Source organism: Camelina sativa, chromosome 5 (assembly GCF_030686135.1).
Source record: "Camelina sativa cultivar CO46 ecotype springtype chromosome 5, ASM3068613v1".
Taxonomy (NCBI): Eukaryota; Viridiplantae; Streptophyta; class Magnoliopsida; order Brassicales; family Brassicaceae; genus Camelina; species Camelina sativa.
In genome coordinates, this window is record NC_141884.1 from 13,601,150 (window position 1) to 13,618,471 (window position 17,322).

Here is a 17,322-nt window from a genome sequence, read left to right on the forward strand (position 1 = left end):
TGACAACAATCTATTTCACATCATCTTGTCACAAACTATGTACAAGTAATTCATTTGAAGTAATCAATTTTGAGCATCGTGTCCGAAATTAATTAGCGAATCTTTTTTTATTATTTTAATCAACGAGATATTTAGTGAATCATATACGGCATAGTTTTTTTTACTCTTTGCTTTTTTCTTTTTTTGCCTGCTATGTGCAAGACACGAATCCTAACTTACATGGCAAACATTCCTGATTAAGTTCGATGATTTTCGTATAGTCAAATGATAAAAGGGAATGAAGTGAGTTATCTCACCAAATGAGATGCAACATCTTAATTCTAAAGTTACCAAATATCTAGAAAAAAGGAGATAAGACAGTTAAACAGTAAATTTGCCAAGTGAAGCTGAATCCAACGATCGTTGTCTTATGTTGCTTGAAAGGAATGGATTAATCGGGTGAAGTGTCAAAAAGAGAGAGAGAGAGTCTTCCAAGTGACTGTGAAGATCCTTAAGCTTAGATTCACTCAATAGTCTCTTTTTGTTGGAACATATGTTTTCAAACAACCAACGTACATGTCGCAGTCTATATAATGCTTGTTTTACTATAATAAATTACTTACTTGCTAATTACTTTTACAAATATGGTATCACCGCATATAAGAAAAATAAAATCTCTTTCCAAATTTTATATCCGAAAAACAAAAAGTAAAAATTGTCAATTTGGAAATTTTGTCCAAGTATTTTTAATATTTATATTTTAAACCTTTTTGAAAAGAAGGTAAGGAGTGGCCTGAGTTTTTTTTTACATTAATCTCCGTATTTCACTCGCTGATTTTTCTAATAGGTTTACAACATCTTTAATATCATAAAATATGAATATTTTAGTCAACTTATTAATTTTCTTAATAAATATGCATTCTTGATGTCTTTTAATTAAACATCACTTGTTTAGAAACATGCGTAAGTTTTTTAGTTTGTTGTCTCGATTATGTGTTCGTAACTAATATTTTAAGTAAATTAATCATTTTTATTGGTACAAAAGATTGTATGTAGAGCTATAATCATCATAGTTAAAGTACACAATTAGTTAACTTCGAATTCACTCGGATTGTCCAACAATTGGACCAACTATAACATCAATACTAAATGATCTTATTCATCACTTATCCATATATATACTTTATACTCTATTTTTCTTCTTTAAATTTTGTTACCAACCATTAACCCTACCATTTGCCTCTCTCCCTTATATATGCTCAACAATGTCCCTCTATTCACATACACCAACTTGAGAGCTTGACCAGAAAAAAATATATCAAACAGAAAACTATTGATTATATACATTTATGAAAAAAAATTTCGTTCAATATTCAAACAAATACATGGCTACGTGTGTTTTGCATTATCTTCTTGTGGCATTTCTGATTGCCATTAGTTACAACATCGATGCAGCATCTGCAGGAATCACGCGGCACTACCAGTTCGATGTAATTATAAATTAGTCTCAATATATATGAGACTAAATATGTACTTACTAAATATTCTCTGTTTTTCTGTTTGATACAATTTATAATTTTGTTCTCCGACAGATTCAACTTAAAAACATCACAAGATTGTGCAAGACAAAAACAATCGTGACGGTCAATGGAAAATTTCCAGGGCCTAAGGTTACTGCAAGAGAAGGAGACAATCTACAGATCAAAGTTGTTAATCATGTATCTAACAACATCTCTATCCACTGGTAAACTACGTACTATTTACTTTGTAGTGATATTACAATTTCAACTCTAATTTAATTTCATTGATTTAATAGTTTTAATGTATATATGTAGGCATGGGATCCGGCAGCTAAGGAGCGGATGGGCGGATGGACCATCATATGTGACACAATGTCCAATTCAGACCGGACAAAGTTATGTTTACAACTTCACGGTGACCGGACAAAGAGGAACCTTGTGGTGGCATGCACATATTCAATGGATGAGAGGCACCGTGCACGGACCCTTGATCATTCTCCCTAAACTCCATCAGTCTTACCCGTTTCCCAAACCCTACAAACAAGTCCCTATAATCTTTGGTAATATATTTTTGGGCCATCATTGTTTAATTGTTTTTAAGTGTGTTTTAGATAATAGTTTACGGTTTTTTAGATTTTGGATTTTAGTTTTTAGTTTTTGCAAAAAGAAAAAAGAGAAAATATCTAAAAAAAGTGAGAAACACAACTATTTGGTTTTTAGATTCTGAGTGAAAGTTGGTGAAAAACTCCAAAAATCAGATTCCCTTTTGTTTTTTTAAGACTACTTTCACAAAAAAAACTTGATTAGGTAAAATATGAGTTTTTGAAAAAACTAAATCCAGAATCTTGTTCTAAAAACCGAAAACAATCAAAGCTTTAGGTCTTGAATGACACCTGATTTTTCATCAGTTTTTAGTTTTAGATTCTGCAAAATCTACTTTTGAAGCAATTCAGGATTATGAAAAAATAGATTTCCTAAAATTTAGAAAAACCAGATTTTGGTGGATTTTACAAATTTCTTTAAAAAATCTAAAAACCACATTTTGTGGGTTTTTAGCGTGACACTTTTTTTTCTTCTAAAAACCACATCATTGTATTTTTTATTTTTAATAAAAATTTATAATTATTATTTTACTATTTTTAAAATAATTATTATACATAAAAACCAAAAACTAATCAAGTTACCATTCAAGATTTTGCAAAAACTAAAATCTACACCAAAAATCAAAAACTAAAATCCAAAAACTAAAAACTAAAATCTAAAAACCATCTAAAAACCAATAGTCATTCATGGCCTTAATCTTTTAAGAAATATATGATAGATTAAGAATATTGAACAATTGATTTAATTTTTTTTTTTTTTTTTTTTAACTTGTCTATAGGTGAATGGTTTAATGCTGATCCTCAAGCAGTGCTACAACAAGCTCTTCAGACGGGTGGAGGTCCTAATGCCTCTGATGCTCATACTTTTAATGGACTTCCCGGCCCATTATACAACTGCTCTACAAAAGGTAATCATCGTCATCCTTTCTTTTTTTTTTTTTTTTTTTTTTTTTTATGTCAATGTCCAGACCAAGACGCCATTTCATGTTTTTGTAACACTTGATACTTTTTAGACACATACAAACTGATGGTGAAACCTGGAAAGACGTATCTACTACGACTGATTAATGCTGCACTCAATGACGAACTCTTCTTTACCATAGCCAATCATACCTTGACGGTTGTTGAAGCTGATGCTAGCTACGTTAAACCATTCCAAACCAACATCGTGCTTCTTGGTCCGGGCCAGACCACCAACGTACTACTCAAAACGAAACCTAGTTATCCAAATGCTACCTTCTACATGTTGGCAAGACCATACTTCACGGGCCAAGGAACAATTGACAATACAACCGTTGCGGGGATTCTCCAATACGAGCATCATTCCAACTCTTCTAAGAACCTTTCTATCATTAAACCATCTCTCCCTCCCATCAATAGTACAAGCTACGCCGCAAATTTCACAAAAATGTTTAGAAGTTTGGCGAGTTCTACATTTCCAGCTAACGTGCCAAAAAGCGTGGACAAGAATTATTTCTTTACCGTCGGTTTAGGAACCAACCCTTGTCCTAAAAACCAAACATGCCAAGGACCAACGAATACGACGAAATTCGCAGCATCTATCAACAACGTGTCTTTCATCTTACCAAACAAGACTTCCCTACTACAATCATACTTCACAGGCAAGTCTAAGAGTGTTTTCATGACTGATTTCCCAAGTGCCCCTATTTTCCCATTTAATTACACGGGTACTCCACCAAACAACACAATGGTCTCAAGAGGGACCAAAGTTGTGGTTTTGAAGTACAACACAACTGTTGAATTGGTGTTACAGGGAGCATCTTGGGTATTGAGGCCCACCCTATCCATCTTCATGGCTTCAACTTTTATGTGGTGGGTCAAGGCTTCGGCAATTTTAATCCTGCCAGTGATCCAAAACAGTACAACCTAGTCGATCCCGTCGAACGAAACACCATCAATGTTCCTTCCGGTGGTTGGGTCGCCATCCGCTTCCTTGCCGATAATCCCGGTAAAAATTTATGAATATATATATTTTTGTTAATAACATGTATTATATGCTTTTGAATTTAGTTGGTAACACAAGGAAAAGAATAATTTTGAAATTTGATGTTAATTGCATCCTCAAATTGTGTATTTTATTATGGTGATAGGTGTGTGGTTGATGCATTGCCACATCGACATACATTTGAGTTGGGGTCTGACCATGGCTTGGGAGGTTTTGGACGGTGACCTTCCAAATCAGAAGCTCCTTCCTCCACCCTCAGATTTACCTAAATGTTGACCCTGACCGATCCAATGCCACATCACCTTTTTCTCCCCTCTCTTTAATGATATATTCCCTCAAAAGCAAAATTTGTGTTTTTCTTTTTTCATTATTTTCCTTCTTTAGTATTTTTGTGTGTTTCAATTGTTATCACCTGAGAGAGTTCTGAGTATATTTTATTTTTGTTTCCCCCTTTTTTCTTGTAAGAAGAGTGAGTGACCTGAAGAAGAACAATGGTCGCGGTAATAATTTCTATGTACGATATTTTGACGCAAATTAAATAATTTTTAAGTTTAGTATCAACAAAAAAGGCATTAGCACAAATCTGCAATGCTCGTGATCTATTTTTTTTTAATTAAACGTAACGTTTTTGTCTATGATAATGACAAAAGATGGATGGAGTCGTTGAAAAACTTTTCATTGGATTCTCACTATAATATTATTCCAAACTTTTCCCCTTAATAAAGTGAAAAGATAGATTTCATTTCATGGGAATAATGCCGACTAGTTTCTTAAGTAGATACATAACTGTTAATTTATACATAATATAGTAATTTATCCTAAGTTTGTACATAATATAATTTAGAGATACGTTTATTGATATTAACGAGTTTTTCATTTGCCAAGAGGGAATCTTTCTTCCATCATAGAGACAAAAACTCAGAAAGCAAACAGAAAAAATACTGCCACCAAATACTGCCATAAAATGCAAAAAGGAATATAATAATATTAATTAAAAAAAGCTAAGAAAAAAACAAAATTCGAGTAGAGTTCCAGACATTATTGGTGTTTGCAAGATCTACAGCATCATATGCCATTATTTTGATAATATTCTTATCATCATTATCATATTGACATTAACTTGACTCCATTATCATCTCGTAATCAAGAATAAGTTAAAAGAAAAGCTTCAGATCTTTGACTAGATGATATGAATCATGATTCCATTTTAAAAATGATTAAGATATTAAATACAAGCTAGGAGTATTATTTATCAAAAATAAAAAACATTAGATTGGAGAGATTAAGTTTGTTAAATTTTTTCAATGCTTTCTCAAGAGACCTTGAAAATGACTAAAAATCCTAACAAAAACACTGTATTTCATGAAATATACACTAATCCTCCAGATATTATATTTCAATATTTTGAATCTAAACAAAAACATTAATAATTCTTATCATAATGTAAATACTTGCTTCAATGATACATATACACACATGTCTATGATTGTGTGTATATATGTAGCATATGCAAGTCATATCATTGAAAATAGAGCATATAAACCCTAATTTTTAAACAAAATCTCTTCTTACAATGTACTTGTATGGAAACCCTTAATAATATCAAACTGATCTAATTACAAGGAGAAAAAAAGAAAAAAAAAAAGAAGAAGAAGATCTAATTAAGAATCTCCATGTTTGTGCCAACAAACAAGCATAGCCACACACCTTCTCATAATGTAAAACCTTGCCTTCTGTTCTTTAGCCAAGCTGCTATATTTCTGAGTGATAGAGGAGGATGATGAAGAAGAAGATCTTCTCTCTTTTCTTGAGAAGCTTCTTGAGATTGAAGAGGAAGAAGAAGAGGAAGAGGAGGAAGAAGGGATAGAGCATTTAGTAGATGAACTCCTTACGAATATTGGAGACTTGGTGGAGGAAGCACTTGTTGAGAAGCTTCTAGAAAACATTGACTTAGAGGAAGAAGAAGAAGAAGCTGTTGTCTCTTTCTTCGACAGCTTCCACTTCTCCTCCATCAATAATGTATGCTTCTGCAGAGAGATTCGGATTCAGATTCAGATGAATGATGAAGTCTTTAAGTGTATTTCTTTTGTATTTGATTGTAAGTTTGTGGTGATTGAACTCGAAGATCAGAGTGATTCAGAGAGAGAGAAGCAGAGGAAGTGAGAGTGTCTCTTTGCTTATTATATATGGTGCTTCTTTAGTAATACTTCTAAATAAATCAATTGAGATAACAACGATGGCAAAAACAATCACTGGAAAAATAAAAATTTTGTTATTATAGTTTAATATTTTAATTAGCTCATCATGAGGTATGAACTTTTTTCCATCGAGTTAGGAAATATTTAGTGTCCCACTTGTATTTAAATTATCTTATGTCTTATAGAACTATTTTGGTTCAACTATGATTAAAATTCTGCCAAAAAAAAAAAAAACTATGATTAAAGATCAGTATAATTAGTCTGATTAGCTTGTAAATTAATACCTCGTTGTTGAACAAATTAAGTGGTTTCCGAAAAGTAAAATTTGTGGTTTTCAAAAAGTTCTTTATCCTAGAAAATTAAATCTCAAAAGGTGGTGTACTTAACATCTTTTTACACTATTTACGGCAACATCTATGATAATTCGTCACCTTTAACTTCTTTTTTTCTTGTCAGCATCTTCTCTAGTTTAAGTAGTAAGGATATGTGTTTTTATAGAAAATTTTGGATTAACAGTGTCAATGAAAAAATTGTGAATACCTTACCATTTCCTTTTTATATACGGCAAATGTCAATTAGTTTTTTGGGGTATACAGAATCCAAAAGGTTTGGGGATGTGGGCTTTCTTACTTAGCGTTGACGATATAGTTAATGCTTTGATTAATGGAATTTGTATTAGCTAGATAGATTCCGACGTACTATCTTTAAAGTGAATTATTTCATATCTAACGTGGCAAATTTCGATTGGTTGGATCTTCTAGAACTCAAGGTCTTATTCTTACTACCAAGTACCACCACAAGATCTACACATTGTCGAAATCCTCTTCTTGAGATCTGCCATTAATGTTGGAGGAACCAATGTCGTACGTTTTATATGCATGTATAATGTATTACATATATTACACATATATTATTAGTAAGACATACATCTCTCAATATAGTATAGATATATGCACAATCATAATCTTCATTTAAAGTCGTCACATGAGAGAGAGAGAGAGAGAGAGAGAGAGAGATCCCAACATGGAGCACGAGAAAATTTATCGGTATTGCTTTTCATATCAGTGTGTATATGTACGCATATGTTTCTTCCTATTAATTTATATGATTGAAATAAATCTCCTATATATTATTGTCATAGTGGGACAGGAATCACAAGAAATAATGTGGAGGAGGAATATAATTATTAAAAAATATAATGGTCTAGCTAGTAAAAATATAATAGACTTAACCTTAACAACTTAAACAAATATAATAGAATTATTAAAACAAGGAAGCAAATGAATTTTAACCTTAACAACTTAACCAAACCTTATTCGAAAAAGGCCTTTGAGAGGCAAACGCTCTCACCTCTCTCCTAAAACAGAAAACCCTAGCCGCCTGAGTAGATCTGAGGGGGTTGAACTCTCCATTTGCCGTACGGTGACGTGATTGTTCTTCTCCCTCCCCCAAGCAGTTTAATTCCTTTGGTCTTCACGTCAAGCGGCCGCGATAGATTCATCGGAGTTTCAGGAGTGAGCAGGATTTGTTTTGCCGTCAGCAGTGGTGGGTTCTCCCTCATTGGACATAGTCGTGGATCCAGATCTGACGAAGGAGAAGCTCAGTAGTCGAGATTTGGTTTGAAGACGCCGGAGAGTAGCATCAGTGTTTCTCGTGGTTCACTCATCAAGAAGGACTCTTTGGCTATGGCGGAAGTCGGTGAAGGAGAGGTGGTGGTAGTGTTGTTAGTCTCGACGGTTAACGGTAGGTTCTTTTGGATCTTAGATGCAGCCCCGTCTCAACAATTTTTTGGTCCCTAGACATATAATTTTTTTTAGACCCTTAACAACATAATTTTTTTTTCCATTTTTTTGGACCCCATTTGCTTAAGGTTTTGTGAAAAAAAAAAGTTGTCCCATGGCCACCGCCGCTCTCGCCATGGGTATGAGCCGGGCCTGCTTAGATGGCTGTTGCGGGTTCTGGTTGCAGAGGGTTGAAGTGAGCCGTCGGCCTCTGTAACTGCCGTGATTTGTGTCCGTCGGACCGGTTTGAACAGATCATGCTCATGGGAGTTCGGAGGCGCCATATCTGAGAGAAAGGGGATAGATCTGATGTTTTCAGATTGCTAAGTTAGGATCTGTCAACGCAGAGCCGGGCTGTCGGAGAGTTGGGCATTCCGGGAGGTTTGTAGTGGGTTGGTGGCTCGTCGGAGAGGGACCTTTGACGGAAACCAGAATCTTCTGTCTTTGGTTTCTGATTCCTCGAGGTCGCCGCAAAACCGTGAACCTTGATTCTGCCGGAACTAGTGCTCTGGCTCTTTGTTTCCCGGTCACATCTTTAGATTTTGAGCTTCATAGTTTAATTCAGCAAATTCCAAGCTTTTTTCACTTTTCCGGCATGTTTTCCGTTCTCTCTGTTTTGTAACTGGATTTTCAATGTTTTGTTTTCCTGTCCAGCCTATTAAGAGATAAATAAAATTTTAAGTTTTTGTAAAAAAAAAAAAAAAAAAAAAAAAAAAAACTTAACCAAACTTTTAACGGACCCAAAGACCGAAGAGCTTTTTGAAGTTTTTCCGGTGTCTCCTAACAATAGTGGTGTTAATGATCTCTCGGTTTATGGACTTGAAGATGATAGACGGAGGAATTATTTGGAAGTTATGAAGGATGTTATTCTTCTGCTCCCAAATGGCGTAGATTCTCCCTCTTGGATCCACATAATGACATAATGATCACCAAAATTTATATTTTAATCAAAGCATTAAACAAAAACATAAAAATGTGCATTTGATTGTTTTTGTTAGTCGTTTATTGAATAATATGAACCAGTGGAACGTTGTAAGTTTCATAATTCGTTTTTACCTTTTAGTAGTATACAGTAGTTGGTTTGATTAGACATGTCGCGAAAGTAAACAGAATCGAATAATTAAATAAGAGTGTTACATGGAAAAAAAGGTCATGTGAGATTGTCCTTAAATTACTAAAAAAGAAAGGGGCACTGAAAATAATTTACTTCAGAACTTCTTCTTTTTTTTGAGACTTCAGAGATTCTTTGACCAATGGGAAATTCTTATGATAGGTCAAACCTTGTGCACAGTTAAGTCAAAACTAAGCTCACATGTTATCTTCAGATCCGTTGCACGATACTTTCTAATCCAACTTGTATCTATATAAAGTATTATACAATTGATAGATTACTGATATTACTGTTATTATGTTTAGTGTTTATTAGAATCCCAATCTTTAAAATGTCGAAGAAACTTTTGAGAACTAGAAAAACAAGTTCCAAAACGTTCGTTAAATAAGTTTTACAAAAATAACATTTCTTTGGTGTGTGCCCAAATTGAAGGTTTCTAATCAACCAAACTAACCGTACTTGAATTTGTAACTAAACATATATTACAGCTTACAGGACATGACAGAACTTTAAAGTTTAAAAGTTTTTGCAAATTTTTAAAGTTCATATAGAGTTAAAATGGACTTGACGTAGTGTAAATGGTTTAGCCAATGGATCTTTTTCCTTTTAATTTATTACGTGTCAATTTGTAAACAATGTAACAGGAGCTTGGAAAAGAGAGAGAGATTTTGTATTTCAGATGTTGGAGTCAGATGATGAAAGCATAGTACTATCTTCGGTATAAGGAACAAAAAAATACAACTTAGATGTTTACAAAAATAAATTAACTCATTTTTTTTTTGTACGAGAGGGCAAATTTTTTTTTCGTCGTGCACGAGAGGGCAATTTTATTACAGTATTTTCATAAGAAAAGGAAGAAAGTAAAATGGGATTAGAAGAAGTGGTGAGGTCACATGGAAACATGTGTAAGCTGAGTAGGACATGGTCAGGTCGGCTGGTGGGTCTTAACTCTTAACGCGAAGCCCCACCATTTTCACTTCATTTATGTATAATAAATTCCAGAATAATATACTAGTAAACAATACACGATTACACGTAATCTTTTGTTTTCGAACATGACTTGGAATATACGAAAAGAATCGAGAGTTCAAAGAAACATGTAAGAGTATTTTTGTGGCGTTTTCTTTCACATGATTATTTGTGAAACTACTATAACGATTAGATGATAACCAAATAGTATAAGGACAATTGCATTTTCTGTACCTTTATTTGCATTTGAATGGAATTGTAAATCTCATATTCCATATTCGAAAAACATAACCACTAAGAATGCTAAAATTACAGTTGACTCCCTTACGACCAAACAAAAAACAGAAGCCGAAATGACAGATTTAATCCGAGGAAGTCTGCAATAGATTTCTTTATAGTGAATTTCAAATTAACGTCTAATGGAAGACATAAAAATATGTCTACTCCTTAATTATAGTTTAAATTTTAATTTAAAAAAATTATAAAAAATAATTTGGTAAACCTATTGACCAAATAATAACCACATAGACTTCCTGCATTGAAATAAAATAAATTTACATATAAACTAGTCAAATTAAGGGAGGAAAGGCTGATTAGGTTTAAATTATTTGATTTAGAGTTTGCTTAAGTAGACTTCTATGTAGACTATTGGTGGTTGACTTTGTAATGACACCAACTATTAATATTATATTATTTTAATTTCACCGATAATTTAACCAAACCGATAGCTGAACCTAACCGAATGCGTACTGATTCTTTAATTTTAATCTAACCGGATTCAGTAACCATATAAATACTTCTTTTTGTAAGTCAATCCTAGTTTGTATGTGCTTTCTCTCTCTCCACAATTTCTCTCTCTAAAATTCCGATATTGTTGCTCTCGAAAATTCAGATTCTATCCTCATCATTTATCGTCTTCGAAACTCAAGGACATCTCAGATAAATATTCTCATCATTTATCGTCGGATATTTGCTTTTGTAACGCTTTAGCTAATTTTGTTCGAAAATATATATGTTCTCATAGTTTTTTGTTCATTTTGCACACAGATATGGGGTTACACAACTACACTCAGCCATATTCTAGTTCTTTGCAAGTATGAAGTGAAGGTCCACCCGATGTAAACTTTCTTGGCCTGACAATTGGAATTCCTGAAAAATGTTTCTGCGGAAGGGAAACCGTTATGAAATGTTCCACCACAGCCGACAATCCTGAAAGGATTTTCTTTGGATGCAATAACCATGAGGTTGTTAGATTGTAAGATGGTTTATTCGTTTGGTATAAATATTATTTGAGTATAGATAATATTCTTATGGTATATTTATTTCTATGGTACGGTATAGGATGGAGAGGACCATATTATGAAATGGTGGGATGAGGCTATTATGCAAGAACTTCAAGCAATGAGAGGTGGTGATATGCTCAAATTAAACCCTAGAGCTACTCTCTCAAATTAAGAGATCAATGCAGTACTTAGGGGTCGAATTCCATAAGGACTCAAGTCTACACAATAAATTATAAAGTTTTCCAATTATGCTAAACAGATTAAATTGAATTAAAATAAACAATGCAAAATATTAAATAAAAGCTGTTGTAAATTCAGAAGATCAAAAAGCTAGGCCTAGGGAATTTCTCAGGAAATTATGAAATATTAAATCAAGAAATAAATAGGATTCAAGCAATTAAGAACAGATCTAGAACTCTAATCACTTCTGTAAAATAAGTTCTCACTGCAAATATTATCTAAATTTAAAACCAGAAAATCCAAATTTCTTTGCAAAATTCTAGGTAATAAATCAGCTTTAAAAACATGTTTAGATTGTTCACAAAATTATTAAATCAAATCTCTTTGCAAAAAATAATTTTGCTCATCAAAAGGTTTTATCAGGAAAATCAATTATATTCTCATATCAATTTATTTTCCTAAGTATTAATTCTAGGTGATCAATCAAGAATTAATATGAAGAACAACCTAAGATAAAGATCTAGATAGATAAAGAATCCCAAATAAACAGATCTAATAATTCATAAAATCCCTATAAAAAATCCTGAACCTAACAAGCAAACTACTCAGACATATTCAATGAAGAACAAAACATCTTTCTGAATAATAAGCAATTGAAATTAAAAAGAGTAAGAAGGAGTTCAAGAATTCTTCTCTACAAAGCAGATCTCTCTCTCTCAAAAGCTCTCAAAATCTCACAGGATTGCAGAAAAATAAAACTTGCTAGAATAAAGCTTAATGGTTTGTAAAACCTAAAAATACTATTTATATGTCCTAAAACACGTCAGGGACTTGTGTTGCAAATATGGAAGACTTTGGGCTAAATTGTAAAACTTCCATTTTTTGGCTCTCTCGTCGGTCTGGACTGGCTGTTGATCGATGCTCCTTCAGTGTCGATCAACACTGGTCAGTTGATCAGACTCCAAATTGACTTCTTTGATTAAATGCTCCAAAACGATCCAAATTGCTCCATTTCGCTCTTTTCATGCCAAAATCCTATAAAACCTGTAAAGACTCAAAAACGTCCTAGAAAACAAATCAAAAGACACTAAAAGACTCTTTATATCATAGTTAAAAACCACAAAAACCATGATATATCAACTCCCCCAGACTTAGCCTTTGCTTGCCCTCAAGCAAAACATAAACTTAGCCCTGTGAAAGAGGTTTGAAAACGCAAAAACTCATTTTCTTTTTAAAGTAATGCCATGATCATCCAAACCTTAATCCACATGCTTAGCAGATAAATCCAAATCGAACCACCATGTACTTCTCCATTGACTTTCATAGCATCCCAAATTCAAACCAAATTTCACTACTTCCTCCATTAAGCCTTCATCGGTGAGTCTCATCAATTTGATCAATGTTAAGAACCTTCTAGACTCATTTCCGTACAATACCATAACAAGCAAGACATATCTTTTACCACATGTGGTACTCATTCTCTCCCCCAGGCTTATTCTATTTCATCTTCCTTAGAGCTTTGCTTTGTTTTCTTTCTTTTTTTTCCTCAAAGTTGTAGGCGAATAATGGGGTCATCGGTAATTTACCTACCCCTTGCTTCTAAGCTTTGTATGATCATTTGACTCAAGAGTAGAATAATGAGATCACATGTAATTTACCTACCTCGCTAAACTGATCAAAATCATCTCATCTTTTGTTCTCTCTTTTTTTTTAACAAAGCTCTCAGGATTTTTTTTTTTTTAACTTGAAATAAGGGAGAGGAGTACCATTTTCTTTTGTAGCCTTACTTGTCAGGTATGAACAAGGAGTCAAGCTCTATGAACATCAATCTCCTTGATGAGGTAAAAAGAAAAATACAGAAATTAACTCAAGCTTTTATGGATTCTATTGGAAATTTGGATGTCTCTTGTTCACTGGTCAGCCATTAGATTTTTCATTAGTCGGATTTGCGGATTCAATCTGCAGCATTAATCAACCAAGGCAGTACACTAAAAAGAAAAGTCATAGTTCCCAACAAAATTTTGACTCAATAAAACCATTTTTTTTTCAAAAACAAAAATGTAGTTAGTAACTGCCTCTCCCAGACTTAAACAACACTGTCCCCAGTGCTATCAAGTAAGAGATTGGCGAATAAAATAAAAATAAATGAAAAAAAAAAAAAATGAAAAAGAAAAACCTACCAGTGGTGAAATGACCTTAGTGCAGTGGCAGGAGGTAGGTCCATTTGTAGAAGGCACCATCACACCCGGGATCGAGTCCCGGCTCCTACAAATGTAGGAATTTGGCTAATGGGCCGGCCAGTTGTGGCCCAATGGTTGACAAAAAAAAAACTACCAGTGGGTTGCCTCCCACTAAGCACTTGTTTTCAGTTATTAGCTTGACTGTGTCGGATCTCAGGCATCCGGTGGATCAGAATATGGCAGTGAATGCTTCTGAGAGTATGTCCTCTTCATACAAGGTGGTGTGTAGGCAGTATGTGCATGAGATCTGCCAAGGATGTGAGGAACAAGACCAGGGCGGGATTGAGGTATGGTTGGCTTTCTTTTAAGTCCTGCAAAATCATCAACAAAAGAAACAAGCGCTCTATGATAATCTCGTTGCTTGGTTAACTGCAAAACAGTTTTTGTACCTTTCAAATTCTTATTGATGAATGGAGAAGGTTTGGGAGAAGGAGATGCATACCTTGGCCTTACCTGTGGGTTCTAGACTATGGAATGGTGAGATTTCAGCTTTATAACTGGTTTAGAACTTGCAACTAAGGAACCAACTCGAGAATATGTGGTTGTGGACAAGTCCGAACTGATTCTGGAAGGTGTGTCGATCGATGCAACAGCTGCATCGATCGATGCTTGGCCTGCAACTCGTGTTTCTTCAACGATTCTGCAGCTTTCCTCAGCAATCCGTGTTTCCATTACAAAAACATCTTCTACCAACAACTTGCATCAGAACCTCATCATGGTCTCTAGTACTGATTAGATGATCTCCACTCCAATCTTCAAACTTAACAGCTTGCTTACTCACTTTCTCAACAGTCTCCAACTCTTTGACATACCCAGCAGTAATGTCTTCATGAGGCTCTATGTGTGGATCATCATCAGAAGCAATCTCCACAGAAAATGTCTGACCATCAATAGTGGGAGCTCTTCTCAGCTTGTCCATCTCAAAGTTCATGACCAAATCATCCATATTCAGAGATATATGTCCCTTCTTCACATCTATGATGGCACCAGCGGTAGCCAAGAATGAGCGTCCTAAGATGAGAGGATCACTAGGCTATTTGTCATATTCCAGCACCACAAAGTCAGTGGGAATCATGCATTCTCCAATCTTAATCAGAACATCTTCTAAGACACCTTCAGGAATCCTTCTAGATCGATCAGCTAAGATAAGAGAGATCTTAGTTGGCTTGAAATCCGTCATCCCAAGTCTCACAGCAACAGAATGTAGCATTAAATTGATACTAGAGCCAAGATCGCAAAGAAGAGTGACGAAACCTTCCTGTGGAGATAGAGCAATCTAACACAAAATCTCAGGCTGTAATTCGAATCAATAAGCCATCTTAAGGCTTCAGTATGTTTATCTGACACAAATGAAAGAGAGAATACTTTGATTTTCTTGCCTGAATCACTGCACTTATTTCCTTAGAGACAACCACATCCTGCTTCTTATCCTTCTTCCTCTGTGGAGGCTGTTTCAACATAATTGAGCTGACATCCTTTGTAAGCAGTGCTCCTTCCTCAGGACTCAAACCATTGGTGACTATTCTCTTCACATACCGCTTAATCCCAGGAGAGAACTTGACAGCATCAATCAAAGGCATCTCTGTCATCACCTTGTCCATCATAACCTTGCATCTAGCACCTTCAATCTCTTGCTTGGACCTTCTTGGCTTAGGAAAGGGTATCTTAGGTTTGTACAACCTCTCAACAACTGCTGGAACCTGAGATTTTGTAACTTCCGCATCTGTCTGAGATGAGTGTCGACCGACACCTAGGTGGTGTCGATCGACACCATCATCTGAAACCGAGAGATTGGTCGATTTCTCTCCTTTTTCTGCAGAAGCAATTTCAATAGCATCTTCATCTCTCACATATATGGCATTACAAGCATGTTTGGGGTTTGACTCAGTTCTTCCTGGAAGAAAACTCTCTTGTCGTTTGACAGACCCAGCAGTCTGAATAACTTGATTCTCTAACTTCTTGACATGAATGTTCAATGCTTCTATCTTCCCATTCAGCTCAGTGTAGACATTGTCAATCTTTCCATTGAATGTCAGTGTCAAATTCTCTTGTCCCTGAAGAATCTGCTCAAGCATGGCCTCCATTCTACTCTCAGAAGAAGTCTTTGGAGGTGGAGGCTGATAAGATGAATTCCCATAGGTTCTTGTATAGCCATTGTTCTATTGCTGCTTCTGGTCACCATTGTAAGGTCTGTTGCCTTGCTGATTACCGAATCTCTGTCCCTGATACCCAGCTCCATACACATAGTTGATATTCTCCTCTGTATTCTCTGGCTCTGGCTCCAATGTCTCAACTTCAGCAGCAAATGGACTGACTTCTTACCCATAAGAAGATTGTGTACTGAATCCAGCTTAGCATTAACAGAAGCTAGCTGGTTTGAATCAAACTCTCCATGAAGTCTCTTTCTTTCAGCATCAGCTCTTTTAGTGCTATTGCTAGAAGCCAAATTTTCAATCAAAACTTCAGCATCTTCTGGAAATCTTGTCTTGAAGTTCCCATGACTTGCAGCATCCAAAGCTAACTGATACTTCCAATCACACCCTCTAAAGAAGATACTCAACAGTTGTACCCTTGAAAAACCATGGTGTGGACAGTCCCTTTGATAAGCTTTGAATCTCACCCAAGCTGCCTTGAAAGCTTCATCATGTCCTTGCTTGAATGAAGAGATCTTGACTCTCAGCTCATCTGACATTGCATCATCATAGAAATGGTTGAGGAAAGCCACCTTGATATCATGCCAATTTGTCAAAGATCCAGCTGGCAACTGCTTCAACCACTGAGATGCCTCACCTGCAAGTGAGTATGGGAAAAGCTTGCAGAATATGAAATCTTCAGTCACTCCATTAGCCTTGATACTGGTCACAAGATCCTCAAAGTGCTCAACGTGGTCCAAAGGCTTCTCATGGGGCAGGTTAAAGAAAGGTCTCTGCCCAACCAGTTGAAAGTAAGCAGGCTTCAGCTTAAAATTTGATATGCTCAAATTAAACCCTAGAGCTACTATCTCAAATTAAGAGATCAATAAAGTACTTAGGGGTCGAATTCCACAAGGACTCAAGTCTACACAAGAAATTATAAAGTTTTCCAATTATGCTAAACAGATTAAACTGAATTAAAATAAACAATGCAAAATGTTAAAAACGCTAGGCCTAGGGAATTTCTCAGGAAATTATGAAATATTAAATCAAGAAATAAATAGGATTCAAGCAATTAAGAACAGATCTAGAACTCTAAACACTTCTGTAAAATAAATCAGTTCTCACTGCAAATATTATCTAAATTTAAAACCAGAAAATCCAAATCTCTTTGCAAAATTCTAGGTATTAAATCAGCTTTAAAAACAGGTTTAGATTGTTCACAAAATTATTAAATCAAATCTCTTTGCAAGAAATAATTTTGCTTATCAAAAGGTTTTATCAGGAAAATCAATTATATTCTCATATCAATTTATTTTCCTAAGTATTAATTTTAGGGGATCAATCAAGAATTAATATGA

The 17,322-nt window shown here is 34.8% G+C and overlaps 1 protein-coding gene, 1 long non-coding RNA gene, 1 other non-coding gene and 1 pseudogene across 4 annotated transcripts; 3 read left to right on the top strand and 1 right to left on the bottom strand.

Moving 5' to 3' along the window:
- The first annotated feature begins 1,166 nt into the window (after nucleotides 1-1,166).
- On the top strand, nucleotides 1,167-4,635 carry LOC104786779 (laccase-2-like; annotated as a pseudogene). The gene is made up of 6 exons (XR_015556934.1): nucleotides 1,167-1,469; nucleotides 1,572-1,723; nucleotides 1,815-2,059; nucleotides 2,881-3,009; nucleotides 3,115-4,070; nucleotides 4,213-4,635. The product of XR_015556934.1 is annotated as a laccase-2-like (transcript).
- Nucleotides 4,636-5,506: 871 nt separating this feature from the next.
- Nucleotides 5,507-6,330, bottom strand: LOC104786780 (small polypeptide DEVIL 13). Its single transcript, XM_010512231.3, has one exon. It carries the CDS (start codon nucleotides 6,077-6,079, stop codon nucleotides 5,729-5,731), a length of 351 nt encoding a protein of 116 aa, XP_010510533.1. The 5' UTR covers nucleotides 6,080-6,330; the 3' UTR covers nucleotides 5,507-5,728.
- Nucleotides 6,331-7,543: 1,213 nt separating this feature from the next.
- LOC104786781 (uncharacterized) lies at nucleotides 7,544-8,776 on the top strand. The gene is made up of 2 exons (XR_767644.2): nucleotides 7,544-8,008; nucleotides 8,136-8,776. It is a non-coding gene; the product is annotated as an uncharacterized LOC104786781 (long non-coding RNA).
- A 7,629-nt stretch (nucleotides 8,777-16,405) lies between these two features.
- On the top strand, nucleotides 16,406-16,512 carry LOC147943712 (small nucleolar RNA R71). Its single transcript, XR_015558772.1, has one exon. It is a non-coding gene; the product is annotated as a small nucleolar RNA R71 (small nucleolar RNA).
- The last annotated feature ends 810 nt before the right edge of the window (nucleotides 16,513-17,322 follow it).